General features: G+C 40.5%; 1 protein-coding gene across 3 annotated transcripts in view; it reads left to right on the forward strand.

Annotated features, from left to right (window-relative positions):
- Positions 1-14,770, forward strand: part of LOC130906445 (glutamate receptor ionotropic, kainate 1-like) — a 34,206-nt gene that overhangs the window by 14,002 nt on the left and 5,434 nt on the right. The window contains exons 10-18 of one of the 3 annotated variants that reach the window (XM_057820802.1): positions 3,352-3,465; positions 4,568-4,771; positions 4,907-5,130; positions 5,199-5,317; positions 8,697-8,914; positions 10,737-10,962; positions 11,039-11,289; positions 11,362-11,491; positions 11,563-13,483. In XM_057820802.1, coding sequence (XP_057676785.1) covers positions 3,352-3,465; positions 4,568-4,771; positions 4,907-5,130; positions 5,199-5,317; positions 8,697-8,914; positions 10,737-10,962; positions 11,039-11,289; positions 11,362-11,484 — 1,479 coding nt within the window. In that variant the 3' untranslated portion in view covers positions 11,485-11,491; positions 11,563-13,483. Of the gene's footprint in view, positions 1-3,351; positions 3,466-4,567; positions 4,772-4,906; positions 5,131-5,198; positions 5,318-8,696; positions 8,915-10,736; positions 10,963-11,038; positions 11,290-11,361; positions 11,492-11,562; positions 13,484-14,770 lie in introns of those variants that run through there. The other 2 variants (XM_057820801.1, XM_057820803.1) reach the window with 2 other exon arrangements.

Consider the following 14,770-nt stretch of genomic DNA (forward strand, 5'->3'; position numbering starts at 1 on the left):
TTGTTTGGTGCTGTTCCAGTGAGATTTACAAAGATTACTGCCTGAAGAAGACATCAAAATTCCCTCAGTCCTTGAGGATATGAGGCTGCATGTCAGGCAAAGGTACTGGGGAGATGGCTGTGGTTAAATTTTCAATAAATGCACAAGTTTACTTTGAAATTTTAGACAGCTTTCTTATCCCTTCAATTGAAAATATCCTTGTCATTTTCCAAGACGACAATGCATCATACCACAGAGCTAAAACTGTTAAAGTATTCCTTGGAGAAAGACTCATCCAGTCAATGTCATGGCCTGCAAATAGCCCAGATCTCAACCGTATTGATAACCTGTGGTGGAAATTGAAAAAAATGGTCCACAGCAAGGCTCTGATCTGCAAGGATGATCTGGCAACTGCAATCAAAGAGAGCTGGCACCAAATTGATGAAGAATACTCATCAAGTCCATGCCTCAGAGACTGCAAGCTATCATAAAAGCAAGGGGTGGTGCTACTAAATACTACAGATGTGTTTGGATTGTTATTTGTTTGTTTCTAAAGATTCCATATTTTTTTCCTCAGAATGGAGTGATTCCATATAAATTTCCCTGCACTTGCTCTATTAAATTAACATTTACTGACCACCGCAATGTTTTTTATTCATTTCTTTTGGTGTTTCCGAATGCGAAAGAGTTGCACTTTTGAAGTAATTTATTAGTTTGTCCTACATGATAATATGTCTGAGTCAGTGCTCGTCCGAGACTGGTGATTCCATAGTTTTTGCTAGGGGTTGTATGAACTCATTGGCTGACGTTGACAGCGATTGACGTCCAAGCCATTTGAACTGGGAGGGATGGCAGTCAGTGACCGGTTCAGTGTTGTTTTCGTCAACGATGACTATAACGACAATATTTCGTCGACAAACAATTTTTTTCATAATGACGACGAGACGATAACGAGCTAAAAAGGTGTCTAGGGAGACTGAAACATACCGACACAAATGCAAATTTTCGTTTGACGAGACGAGAACGAGACGAAAATGCACCATAGTTTCCGTCACATGTGACATTTATGTGTTGTGAGCCTGCATTGTTGCAGTGTCTGATTGTGTCACTCATGTGACGTGCTGCTACCCCCCCAGCTTGTTTTGAGACACACACAGTAAGTGTGTATTTGTCTTCTTATCTTGGCAAGAGAGAATATGCAATGTTGCTTTAGCCTTTAAACATCTGTGCTGAGTGATCATCACACACTCAATGTAACTCGTAGCGTTAGCATAGCATTCACGTTCGCGTTAGAATTAGGGTATTGCTAATGGCCAGCGTCCTCTTAAACTCTTGGACAACTTTTTTTTTTACATACAGTTTGTGGCATAGAGGTGGTTATAATTAATTGAAAATAACGTACTGTTTTCCTGCTGAGTGTGTATCATCACTTGATCAATTTGTAAGTGCTTGTAGATGCTACATTATATGCTCGTCTGTTAATGTTCATTCAAAATAGTTGGGATAGTAATATAGTAATAGTTTGGGAAACCTTTTTTTATTCATTTATTTTTGGTGTGAAACTTTCAAATTTTACAGATGAAAATATTGTGTTAACGGGCAGTAAAACTAGACGAAGACAAACATATTTTGAAATCACTAAAATAGGACTAAGACTATTAAATATTATCGTCCAAGAGACTAAGACGAAAAGTGAAAGAGCTGCCAAAAACCACACTGCAACGGTTGTTTTTTGTTTTGTTTTTTTGCTGCTAGCTCTCTCAGTTCAAATAGATTAGACTACAGCGAGTGCTAAAGTCATTTAAATTTATTTTTTTTAAAATGCCATTTCTGGAGAAATTACGTGATTGTGAAGCACAAAACAAAAAATTTAGGTCAATTCCTGTTGATTTTGATGCATTCCTGTGTCGTTTCCTGTTGATTTCGTGTCACGTCCTGTTATTTGAAATTCAATTCCAGGTCACTTTTTGTAAATTTCGAATCTCTGACAATTGTGAACGTTCAAGCCGTTTGAAAATGAACTTTGAAAATTCAAAGTACACGTTCTATTTACAATCATATTATGTTTATCGAATGGGACTGAAACAAAATGGCCGACAAGTGATAGCGGCTGTCCCGATTGGCTCACAGCACGCTTTTGTTTTCTAATTCTTCCCCAGTGATCTCTAGTTTTTTGCGGTTAATGGGGACCAGAACCCGCTGCGATAAGTGAAAAACCGCGAAGTAAGCCTCACCCCCGCCTCCCCATTTTTTTTTTTTAGTTTTCAATGTATTTATTCACATTTAGCATTGGAAAGAGATACATATAAGACATGTTTTTTCACTTTTTTCCCAAAGTATAGTTTAAAAAAAAACCTTTATGGAAATATATTTTTTAATAAATGGTTTTAAGCACTTCAAATGTTTAATAATATGAAATGTTCCGAACATGTTACTGGCCCACTGAATTATTTTTAAACAAGAATAGAAAATGCATGTCTTTATTAAATGCTTCATTGAGTGAGTTCACTCAAATCCGCTTAACCTGCTCACTTACCCACAATGAGTTGCCACAGCAACTGTTGAACAAGTTAAACGATGATTGACGCATGTGGCGCTTTGAGTTTCGGCCTCCCCAGTGTTTCTGGCAAGATCAAACCTTAACGTCTGTCAATCAACGCTAACTTTAATCAGCATCTCCAGTGCACTGCCTGACCAAGAAAAGCGGCAGGGGCGAGCGTGAGAGACTTCGTGATTGGATCGGGACGCCTCTATAAAATGCTGCATTTATTTTTTAATTGAAAAAAAAAAAATCTGTGATGGACCGATCTTGCGAAGTTTGAAGCGCGAAGTTGCGAGGGATCACTGTGTATACATGTGATTGTCTAATTATTTGCCCGTCTTCAGCCTTCTACTATAAATTTAAATGGGTTTGTCACTAGTAGACGTCCAAGCCATTTGAGCTGGGAGGGATGGCAGCTAATGAACGTTTGTTTATGCCACACCTCAATGGCAGCCTATGAGGTAATATTCCAACATTTGGTCAGATGGCGTGGAATCATCTAGAAAGTCAAGTGTGACTTGATGACATGTGAATGCTTGTTTAATGTACTTAGTGTTTATCGCATCAGTGACTTTGCTCTTTAGCAGCTGAAGGGGAGGGTGGGGGTTCGGGGTCCAGCTGTCACATGCGAGAGATCTACTCCGCGTTTATGCGTGAGTGGATTAGTACACCAGCATACGCTCATTCACAATCTTGTGAGCAGACGGCAAATACCCACATTTACAGTGATTAACTCATAGGAGGCCATTGACGGCCAATCTGTTTTGCACAGAAACAGTGACTGCATCTTCAAATGGATTTGATGTTTCATCGACTTTTCTTCCCTTCAGATCGCCACGTGGAGCTCGATGAAAGGAATGCACCTGGTTGAGAAGTCCTCATCGAATAACAACAACGTGACCGACTCGCTGGCCAACAGGACACTGATTGTCACGACCATCCTGGTGAGCAAATAGACCAGGGTGGAAGCATAGGCGGAGTTTGACTTTTGGGGCAGGGGGGCACAACATGTTGATGACCCCAAAACGCAGTGTCAGCAATAAAATTAACTTACAAGAATATTTATAATAATAAGTTGACAATGAGCGTTTTTTCTTTCCCATCATTTTTGAGGGGAATTCTAAATCAGGCAGCTTAGGTAATACTTTTCGCCAAGATCGTCATCCATTGAATTTGGTATGTCCTCTGGTGTCGTGCCAATGTAGTTACCCCAGTCAAAAATAGTATCCCCTGGGCGGAGCCATATGGAGGTAGATTTGTGTCTTTATTATTCAATCAAAAAAAAAGTTGATTCAATTAAAAAAAAAAAAGTTGCTTCAATTAAAATATATATTTTCAACCCCCAAAAATTTGCTTCAATCAAAGAAACAAAACAAAACAAAAAAATCTGTTTGAATGCCAAAATGAACTCAAATGATGAAATAAAAAAAAAAAACTAAAAAAAAAAAATGCATGTGAAAGCTATTTTTCTTTGATTAATTTTTTTGATTGAAGTAATGTCGATTTGTGTTTTCGTCATATTTTGGCTTGGACATTTTTCTCTATTATTCAATTAAAATATATTTTTTCAACAACAAAAAAAGTCGCTCCAATAAAAAAAAAAAAAAAAAAAAAAGTGTTTGAATGCAAAAATAAACTCAAATGATGAAGCAATTCTTTTTGTGTTTAGGCCATATTATTATTTGGACATTTGTAAATAATTTCGACCCATTATAAAAATAGTTTTTTTTGTTCATTTCATTCATTTTTGTTGCAGTTTTATTGCTTTACAACTATATATATATATATATATATATATATATATATATATATATATATATATATATATATATATATATATATATAGGTATATATAGGTATATATAGATATATATAGATAGATAGATATAGGCCACAAGTATATAGGAAAGTCAATTACATGCAATGACACTTTTCGGCCACCAGTTGGGGGCTGCCCCCCCTTTAAAATCCACTTATGGGTGGAAGTGCATATAAGGGAGGAAAAACTATGAAAAAAACCATGCTTTTTTGCACCCTTACACACAGGAGAACCCATATGTGATGCACAAGAAGTCTGACAAGGACCTGAGTGGAAATGACCGTTTTGAGGGTTACTGCCTGGACCTCCTGAAGGAGCTCTCCAACATCCTGGGCTTTACCTACGAGGTCCGCCTCGTGGCCGACGGGAAGTACGGTGCCCAGAATGACAAGGGCGAGTGGAACGGCATGGTACGAGAGCTCATAGACCATGTGAGTACCTGGCCAAATCCTCTAGGTTTTTGCGTCGACGTCATCTTACTCTTGACTTTAGACACCAGGACAGTTTATTATTCAACTCGTGACTGGTAGAGAGGCGACCTTTGACCTCAGCTGCTACCTCCGCAGGTGGCCGATCTGGCAGTGGCGCCGTTGACCATCACGTACGTGCGTGAGAAGGTGATTGACTTCTCCAAACCATTCATGACGCTAGGCATCAGTATTTTGTACCGCAAGCCTAATGGCACCAACCCGGGAGTCTTCTCCTTCCTCAACCCGCTGTCGCCTGATATCTGGATGTACGTCCTGCTAGCCTGCACCGGCGTAAGCTGCGTGCTCTTTGTCATCGCCAGGTAATCGTATGAAACTATATAATATAAGACGACTCTCTACTTATTGCGTTTTATCCTTTTGACGTCAGGTTTACCCCCTACGAGTGGTACAATCCGCATCCGTGCAACCCATCCTCCACGTTGATTCAGAACAATTTTACTTTGCTCAACAGCTTCTGGTTTGGTGTGGGTGCACTTATGCGACAAGGTAAAGTCAGAAATGGAACAACGTGGGGAATTAGCTAACACATTCTGGTACAGTGGTACCTCTAGTTACCAACGTCTCGACATACGGAATTGTCAGGTCATGAAATTTCAGGATACGAAAGGTAAAAATACAGTTTGGGCTGCTACTCGCAGCTCCCAGAGTTTATTGAACATAACATACTTATAGCTGCTCTGCCATTGGCTATTGCCTAGCATCTTCCTGCCACTCAATTGGCTAAGACTTACCTCTACTGTATGTGTATATGTGTATCCCAGCGTCCTCTTCATTTGCCCCACGTGCCATGAGGTGTTCCGACAGCTTTACGTGAGTGGTTTAACTTTTACTCTTTACTCTATTCTTTGTTTTTACGTTATGCACAACTAGACATGTGCCGATTACCAGTTTGAAGATATACTGTACCTTGGTATGAAACTGTCAGGAAATAAAACACACAAGAGTATTCTATTCTAATGACAGTCACAAGGAGAGAAGAATGGGAATGAAATCACTTGCAGTCAGGAATCACTCGAGTCTGGTTCAAGATTTAACGTGCGTACGGGGTTCGGCAGATGCGAAGCGTCGCAAAAGTCTTCCCACCTGTCGAAGCCGTGCTCTGCCTTTTTATTGTACAAAGTCACATGGTCAGAACAGTGGGTATGTGGTGCGCGATAATTGGTTAGTTCAGAGTGAGTCAGCTCCAACTGCTTCTCCTTATTTGGTGTTGTTTCTCAAAACTGGATGCTTAATGTGAAACAGAAGTGAAACTCATTATAGCTCAACTCGGGAATTTTTCTCAGAAAAACATCGTAAGGTACAACCTTGGGAACTTAGCTGTAGCTGGCACGAAAGGGCGTGAAGATCAGATAAGAGTTCACAGAAACTAGAGTCTCGCATGCAAGCATATAGTTTCACAGCAGCTAATAATTGTGTTTTATAAGCATGAATAAAATATATTCTTTTACAAAAAACGTCATGGTTTCAAAACTGCAAAATTTGTTTCGTTTTACCATCCCTACAGTATTAGCTAATTTTTATGTCCCAAAAATGCAGGGAGAAATCTCTCGATTGCAGCTGCAAGGCTCAATCCTCCTCCACCGGTTGTTGCTTAGTGTCAGTGAGTCAGCTGTGCTACACGATGGCTGGAGGAGGTGAAAATCCTGAACTTTTTCCATCATCGAAGAAAACGAAATCGCTGGTTTGGGAATACTTTCGCTACAGAAAAGTTACACACAGCCGCGGCTTAGAGGAGGAGGGCCAAGCTACATGTAAAACATATTTGTGTAGGGTGGTTGCCTAGGAGGCAATACCTCCAATATGATTTCACATTTATACAAAATTATAGGTTATTAAACACTGTCATGAACGTTTCCCTCCAGCTGCAAGAGTTAACTCCAGTGTGTTTAGTGTGTCTAGTATTGTTTTTTTCTCTTTGTCAACTGTTTGTGTTGACAAAAAGAGTGTGTATAATGTAAACATGATACGAGTCATACACACGTGCTTTTTATGGAGAATAATTCAATTATTTTTGTTCTGTTGGTAATAATGTTGAGCCGTGGCTGTGGGTTTAGGCTCACCTAAAAGAATTGCATCTATTTTAATTTTATTTAGAATATTTCAGTTATTTTCTGTTATTTTTAAAAAAATTATTTTAACATAACATTATACTTGTGTTCCGATTGGCCCAATATTTTGAAAAATAAAAATCCTGTTCAATGGAAAACCCCTTTTTTTTTTTAACCCAGATATCTCAAAGTAAGTTTTAGAGCTGTAATTACAATACCGTGAAACCGTGCTATTTTGGCTAAAGGTTATCATACAATCAGAATCTCATAAGGGTACATGCTTATGCACAACTCTCCTTTTATGTTTATTGTGCAATAATGTAATTGCAACATGTATTTGTTACATGTTTTGACGCATTTTTATGCTAAATATTTATGTCTGAATTTGGGTGGACTTGGAACGGATTAGGGCATTTACATGGAAAATGCATCTCTACTTATGGAATTTTCAGTTTACGAAACTACTTCCAGAAACAATTAATTTCGTAAGTACAGGTACCACTGTATTGATGAATTAAATATGAAAAAATACCCATTCGTTTCCAATGGCAAACACATACATTTTCAAACAGAATGCCAGATTTTTAGCCCTTCCAATTGCCCACGATGACCCCTAGAGGCCCCGGCACAGGTGCATCCTTACCGCTAGCACCCTCCTCCCCTATGCCCTGCCCCTGGGTTGCACCAAAAATTGACAAAAACATTCCCACTTATTTCCAGTGGCCTCGTTCATTTCCAATGGGTAGAAATGGCCTAATTTCAAAAGGAAGAGACACAGAATTGACCAAAAATCACCATGAAATGATAAAAAAAATGTACAGGAAGTGACTCAAAATGAAAAGGAAGTGACCTATAGTTATTAAAATGAACAAGGAAGTGACCAAAATGAACTCACTGCCAGCTTTTGACAATGATAGACATCTAATCCAGTTAAACTGGACCGACTGTAAATGCTCACTGAGAGACAGCGAGAACGAAAAGTGTTATTTGGTATGTGGCAAAATTGATTTTGCCATGTGGCATTTTTTTTTTATGTGGCAAAATGGATTTTGGCATTTGGCAAAATTAATTTTGCCATGTTGCTTTTTTTGGTATGTGGCAAAATGGATTTTGGCATGTGGCATTTTTTTTGCCATGTGGCAAAATTGATTTTTCCATTTGGCATTTTTTTGCCTTGTGGCATTTTTTTGCCATGTGGCAAAATTAATCTTGCAATGTGGCATTGCCCATAATGACCCCTACAGGCAATGGCACGGCTGCACCCTTACCGCTAGTAACCCCTCCCCCATGCTCCGCCCCTGGTTTGCGCCAAAAGTTGACAAAAACATTCCCACTTATTTCCAATGGCCTCATTGATTTCCAATGAGTAAAAATGACCCGATATCAAAAGGAAGTGACCCAGAATTGCCCAAGAATTAACAGGAAATGATCCAAAATGTACGGGAAGTGACCCTGGAATGCCCCGAAATGTAAAGGAAGTGACCCAAAATGATCAGGAAGTGACTTATAGTAATTAAAATTAACAAGGAAGTGACCCAAAATTAACTCACTGCGAGCTTTTAACAATGATAGACATCTAATTCTTTTAAACTGGACTGACTGTGAAGCTCATCCATTCAATCCATTTTGAATGGGAAGGGGTGAATGAACAAACATTTAGCGCTGTCAATGGCATCCATTAAGTTAATAACGTGAAACTGAAAACGTTACAAAATTTACAGGAAGAAGCTGAAAATCTACAGAAAGTAACCCATGGAATAGAGAGGAATAACTAGAAATGTACCTTACATTAGTAAATAGTCAACTTTTTGTTGCAGGCTCAGAACTGATGCCCAAGGCTTTGTCCACCCGCATCGTCGGGGGCATTTGGTGGTTCTTCACCTTAATCATCATCTCGTCTTACACGGCCAACCTGGCCGCGTTCCTCACGGTGGAGCGCATGGATGCGCCCATCGACTCGGCCGACGACCTGGCCAAGCAGACCCGTATCGAGTATGGGGCGGTGAGAGATGGCTCCACCATGACATTCTTCAAGGTTTGTGAAGAGTTTATTTGTTATTAATTCTCGGTCCGCCGTCTGCACCTTATCTCGACTTCCCCGTCAGCTCAGCAAGAGTGAGCCGAGCCGGGCTTTATCCTGACGGATTGCATCCTGCGATTACAAGCAGACAGATAAGACGCCACCGCCCGTGTTGGCGGCAGCAACAAATTGAATCAGCTGGATGAGAATTGGAGCACAGCTGTCCCATTTTGACTCGACACTCACACCATATACTAGTCCTTCTAAAAAAATTAGCATAATGTGATAGAGTTCGTTATTTTCTGTAATGTACTGATAAACATTAGACTTTCATATATTTTAGATTCATTGCTCACAACTGAAGTATTTCAAGCCTTTTATTTTTTTAATATTGATGATTTTGGCAAAAAAGTCCAGAAAAAACAAAAATCCCTATCTCAAAAAATTAGCATATCATGAAAAGGTACTCTAATGAAGCTACTAACCTAATCATCTGAATCGACAAATCAACTCAAAACCCCTGCAAAAGATTCCTGAAGCTTTTAAAAACTCCCAGCCTGGTTCATTACTCAAAACCGCAATCATGGGCAAAACTGCCGACCTGACTGCTGTCCAGAAGGCCATCATTGACACCCTAAGACACAGAAAGTAATTTCTGAGTGAATAGGCTGTCCCCAGAGTGCTGTATCAAGGCACCTCAGTGGGAAATCTGTGGGAAGGAAAAAGTGTGGCAGGAAACGCTGCACAACCAAAAGAGGTGACCGCAACCTGGGAAAGAATGTGGAGAAGGGCTGATTCCAGACCTTGGGGGACCTGCAGAAACAGTGGACAGAGTCTGGAGTAGAAAAATCCAGAGCCACGATGCACAGGTGTGTGCTGGAGCCACGTTTGAACCTGAAACAGCGGCAGAAACGCCTGACCTGGGCTACAGAGAAGCAGCACTGGACTGTTGCTCAGTGGTCCAAAGTACTTTTTCAGATGAAAGCAAATTTTGCATGTCATTTGGAAATCAAGGTGCCAGAGTTTGGAGGAAGACTGGGGAGAAGGAAATGCCAAAATGCCTGGTCCAGTGTCAAGTACCCACAGTCAGTGATCGTCTGGGGTGCTATGTCAGCTGCTGGTGTTGGTCTACTATGTTTTATCAAGGGCAGGGTCAATGCAGCTTGCTATCAGGAGATGTTTGGGCACTTCATGCTTCCATCTGCTCAAAAGCTTTATGGAGATGAGGATTTCATTTTTCAGCACGACCTGGCACCTGCTCACAGTGCCAAAACCAATGGTAAATGGTTTACTGACCATGACATTACTGTGCTCAATTGGTCTGCCAACTCTCCTGGCCTGAACCCCATAGAGAATCTGTGGGATATTGTGAAGAGGAAGTTGAGAGACACCAGAACCAACACTATGGATGCATTTCAGGCTGCTATCGAAGCATCCTGGGCCTCCATAACACCTCGGCAGTGCCAGGGGCTGATTGCCTCCATGCAACGCCGCATTGAAGCAGTCATTTCTGCAAAAGGATTCCCGACCAAGTATTGAGTGCATAACTGATATAATTAATTGAAGGTTGACTTTTTTTGTATTAAAGAACACTTTTTTGTATTGGTCGGATGAAATATGCTAATTTCTTGAGATAGGGATTTTTGTTTTTTCTTGACTTTTTTGCCAAAATCATCAATATTAAAACAATAAAAGGCTTGAACTACTTCAGTTGTGTGTAATGAATCTAAAATATATGAAAGTCTAATGTTTATCAGTACATTACAGAAAATAATGAACTTTATCAGAATATGCTAATTTTTTGAGAAGGACTAGTACATGTGTTTATGTGCGACAGAAATCCAAGATCTCGACCTATGAGAAGATGTGGACCTTCATGAGCAGCAGGAAGAACACAGCATTGGTCAAGAACAACCGGGAAGGGATCACGCGCGTCCTCACCACCGACTACGCCATGCTGATGGAGTCCACCAGTATTGAGTACATCAGCCAGAGGAACTGTAACCTCACGCAGATAGGAGGACTCATAGACTCCAAGGGATACGGAGTAGGAACGCCCATAGGTGAGGAAACACCAGTAAACACGATTTTGATGGGTAAATTCAGATTTCATTCCCCGTGATGCCTGTGTTTATCCAGGTTCTCCATATAGGGACAAAGTGACCATCGCCATCCTTCAGCTACAGGAGGAGGGCAAGCTTCACATGATGAAGGAGAAATGGTGGCGAGGGAACGGCTGCCCGGAGGAGGACAACAAGGAGGCCAACGCGTTGGGTGTGGAGAACATCGGCGGCATTTTCATCGTGCTCGCCGCCGGCTTGGTCCTTTCAGTCTTCGTGGCCATCGGCGAGTTCATCTACAAAGCTCGCCGCAACGCTGACATCGAGGAGGTAAGCCAGTGCCTCCTGGCGAAATGGGAACTGTCACGATTAACTGTGCTTTTCTCCGTCTTGTTTGTGCAGGCCTTCTGTTTCTTTTACGGGGTGCAGTCTCGCCAGTTTCAGCGGCGTGGTTCCACTTCCTCCTCTGGAACATCCTTGTCCACTGATCTGGAGAGCGGCAGGCTACTTGGTGATGAAGAATAAATAATAGGTTTGTAAAATATGAGAGCTAATGTCTTAACTAGTGTTGCACCGATCGCTGATGCTGATACTGTACCATAGACTCCACCATCAGTTGACAAGACAGCTCCCACAGACATTCCACCACACCTACCCGTCAGGGGCCGACCAAGGCAGAGCATTTAATTTTCACTGTGATAAACTCAAACACACGCAGCAAAAACGCCAGATTTAGGTGGAAATAGGGCAGAGGTTTTACTGCATCCAAGCAGACAGGAGTGTCTCAAAAGTGATTTGAGGATTCAAGGTAATTATTATATTAAATAGCACCATGCATGCACTTTGAAATGTTGTGAAAAAAAATCAATGGATAAAATTAGTGTAACTTTGGCTTGAAATATTTACATAAAATGAACAATAACTGCCTGTTTTTTTTTTTTCTTTTTACCAAGAATCCAGACTGTTTTACCTTCATATCTATAGAAATTCCGCATTTTACGTGTTTATTTACAAAAATTTTCAACTTAAAAAGCTATTTGTTTCGTGACGGCCGCCATGTTGGATTACACAATACCGTAATTTTGGCTTGAAATATTTATGTAAAATGAACGATAACTGCCCGTTTTTTGCTTTTAACCAAGGATCTAGACTGTTTTACGTTCATATCTATAGAGATTCCGTGATTTAAGTGTTTATTTGTAAGAATTTTTAGCTTAAAAAGCTCTTTGTTTCGTGACAGCCGCCATGTTGGATTTTGTATATCTACACAATAGCGGGATTCAGCCTGAATAAGTTGTGATTGTACGTATATAGAAAAATGCAAATTTTGCTTTTATTAAGTAAAATTAAGATGACTGCATGCTTTCCTTGAGTATTAAGTTTCTGTTATGAAAATTGAGTGATTTATTAGCTGTTGAAAACTTGCACTAAATTTAAAAAAAAAAAAAAAAAAAGTTGCTGTTTTGGGCAAAAACTTGTACGATATGTTAAGTATTGCCATTGATCCTGAAAATATAGGTGATTATCTCTGCATTTAGTGATTTTTTTGCATCTAGCGTGAAAATATAGGTGATTATCTCTGCAACCTAGTTATACTTGTTTAAAGAAACAATAATAACCAGGATTTTATTAGGGAACGAATTTGAAGTTTTTGATGTTGCTGCTCATGAAGACTCATATATGCCTGTTTTGGTTTTAGGACGCTCGCGGCTTTGGTTTTGAAAATATTTAAATTAAGTTTTTGAAAATAGGCCCCCTATACGGATCGGCCTTGTGTCCCGTCAACTGATAGTGAAGTCTATGACTGTACTGGTACCGCATTTTTTGAAAAGTAAAATAACATTTCTTTTAATACAGTGGTACCTCAGCTTACGAACTTCTCGACAAAACCGAATTTTAAGGTTACGACATGCCTCAAGGGGAAAATATTGCCTCTTGTTATGAAAGAAATTTCAGCACACAAGAGGCTAAAGTAAAGTACAGTATGGGCTGCTACTCGCAGCTCCCAGACTTTATTGAACGTAACAAACTCATAGCTGCTCTGCCATTGGATATTGCCTGGCATCTTCCTGGCATCCAATTGGCTAAGAGGGAACTTTATGTGTGCATCCCAGCGTCCTCTTCATTCACCCCTCGGCCATGAGGTGTTCCGACAGCTTTACGTGAGTGTATTAACTGTTATTCTTTATTCTTTGTTTTTGACATGATGCACAACTCACATTTTATGTTTATTGTGCAATAATCTAACTGTAATGTGTGAATTTATGTCTTAATTTTGATGGGCTTGAAACAGATTAGGGCAGGGGTCGGGAACCTATGGCTCACGAGCCAGATCTGGCTCTTTTGACGACTGCATGTGGCCCGCAGACAAATCTTTAATTATTTAAAAAAAAAAGTTTCGTTACACTCCTTTGCACATTGCACGAAAACGGCTACGGTCACCGGCGACTAGAATGTCGGTTCGCAGTAATTTTAGTGGGAAAGCGGTAAACATACATGTTGTTGTGCCTACAGTGGGGCAAATAAGTATTTAGTCAACCACTAATTGTGCAAGTTCTCCTACTTGAAAATATTAGCGAGGCCTGTAATTGTCAACATGGATAAACCTCAACCATGAGAGACAGAATGTGCAAAAAAACCCGAGAAAATCACATTGTTTGATTTTTAAATAATTTATTTACAAATCATGGTGGAACATAAGTATTTGGTCAATACCTAAAGTTCATCTCAAAACTGTTATGTACCCTTTGTTGGCAATGAAGGAGGCCAAACGTTTTCTGTAACTCTTCACAAGCTTTTCACACACTGTTGCTGGTATTTTGGCCCATTCCTCCATGCAGATCTCCTCTAGAGCAGTGATGTTTTGGGTCTGTCGTTGGGCAACACGGATTTTCAACTCCCTCCACAAATTTTCTATGGGACTGGCTAGGCCACTCCAGGACCTTGAAATGACCTTGTGTCTCTGGCTGTGTGTTTGGGATCATTGTCATGCTGAAAGACCCAGCCACGTCTCATCTTCAATGCCCTTGCTGATGGAAGGAGATTTTCACTCAAAATCTCGATACATGGCCCCATTCATTCTTTCCTTTACCAGTCGTCCTGGTCCCTTTGCAGAAAATCAGATCCAAAGCATGATGTTTCCACCCCCATGCTTCACAGTGGGTTTGGTGTTCTTCGGATGCAATTCAGTATTCTTTCTCCTCCAAACACGATAACCTGTGTTTCTACCAAAAAGTTCTATTTTGGTTTCATCTGACCATAACACATTCTCCCAGTCCTCTTCTGGATCATCCAAATGTTCTCTAGCGAACCGCAGATGGGCCTGGACGTGTACTGGCTTCAGCAGGGGGACACGTTTGACAGTGCAGGATTTGAGTCCCTGGCGGCGCATTGTTTTACTGACAGTAGCCTTTGTTACTGTGGTCCCAGCTCTCTGTAGGTCATTCACTAGGTCCCCCCATGTGGTTCTGGGATTTTTGCTCAGCGTTATTGTTATCATTTTGACGCCACGGGGTGAGATCTTGCATGGAGCCCTAGATTGAGGGAGATTAGCAGTGGTCTTGTATGTCTTCCATTTTCTAATAATTGCTCCCACAGTTGATTTCTTTACATCAAGCGTTCTACCTATTGCATATTCAGTCTTCCCACCCTGGTGCAGGTCTACAATTTTGTCTCTGGTGTCCTTCGGCAGCCTTTTGGTCTTGGCCACAGTGGAGTTTGGAGTGTGACTGACTGAGGTTGCGGACAGGTGTCTTTTATACCGATAATGAGTTAAAACAGGTGCCATTAATACAGTTAACGAGTGGAGCCT

The sequence above is a fragment of the Corythoichthys intestinalis genome, chromosome 18 (assembly GCF_030265065.1).
Source record: "Corythoichthys intestinalis isolate RoL2023-P3 chromosome 18, ASM3026506v1, whole genome shotgun sequence".
NCBI classification, from domain to species: Eukaryota; Metazoa; Chordata; class Actinopteri; order Syngnathiformes; family Syngnathidae; genus Corythoichthys; species Corythoichthys intestinalis.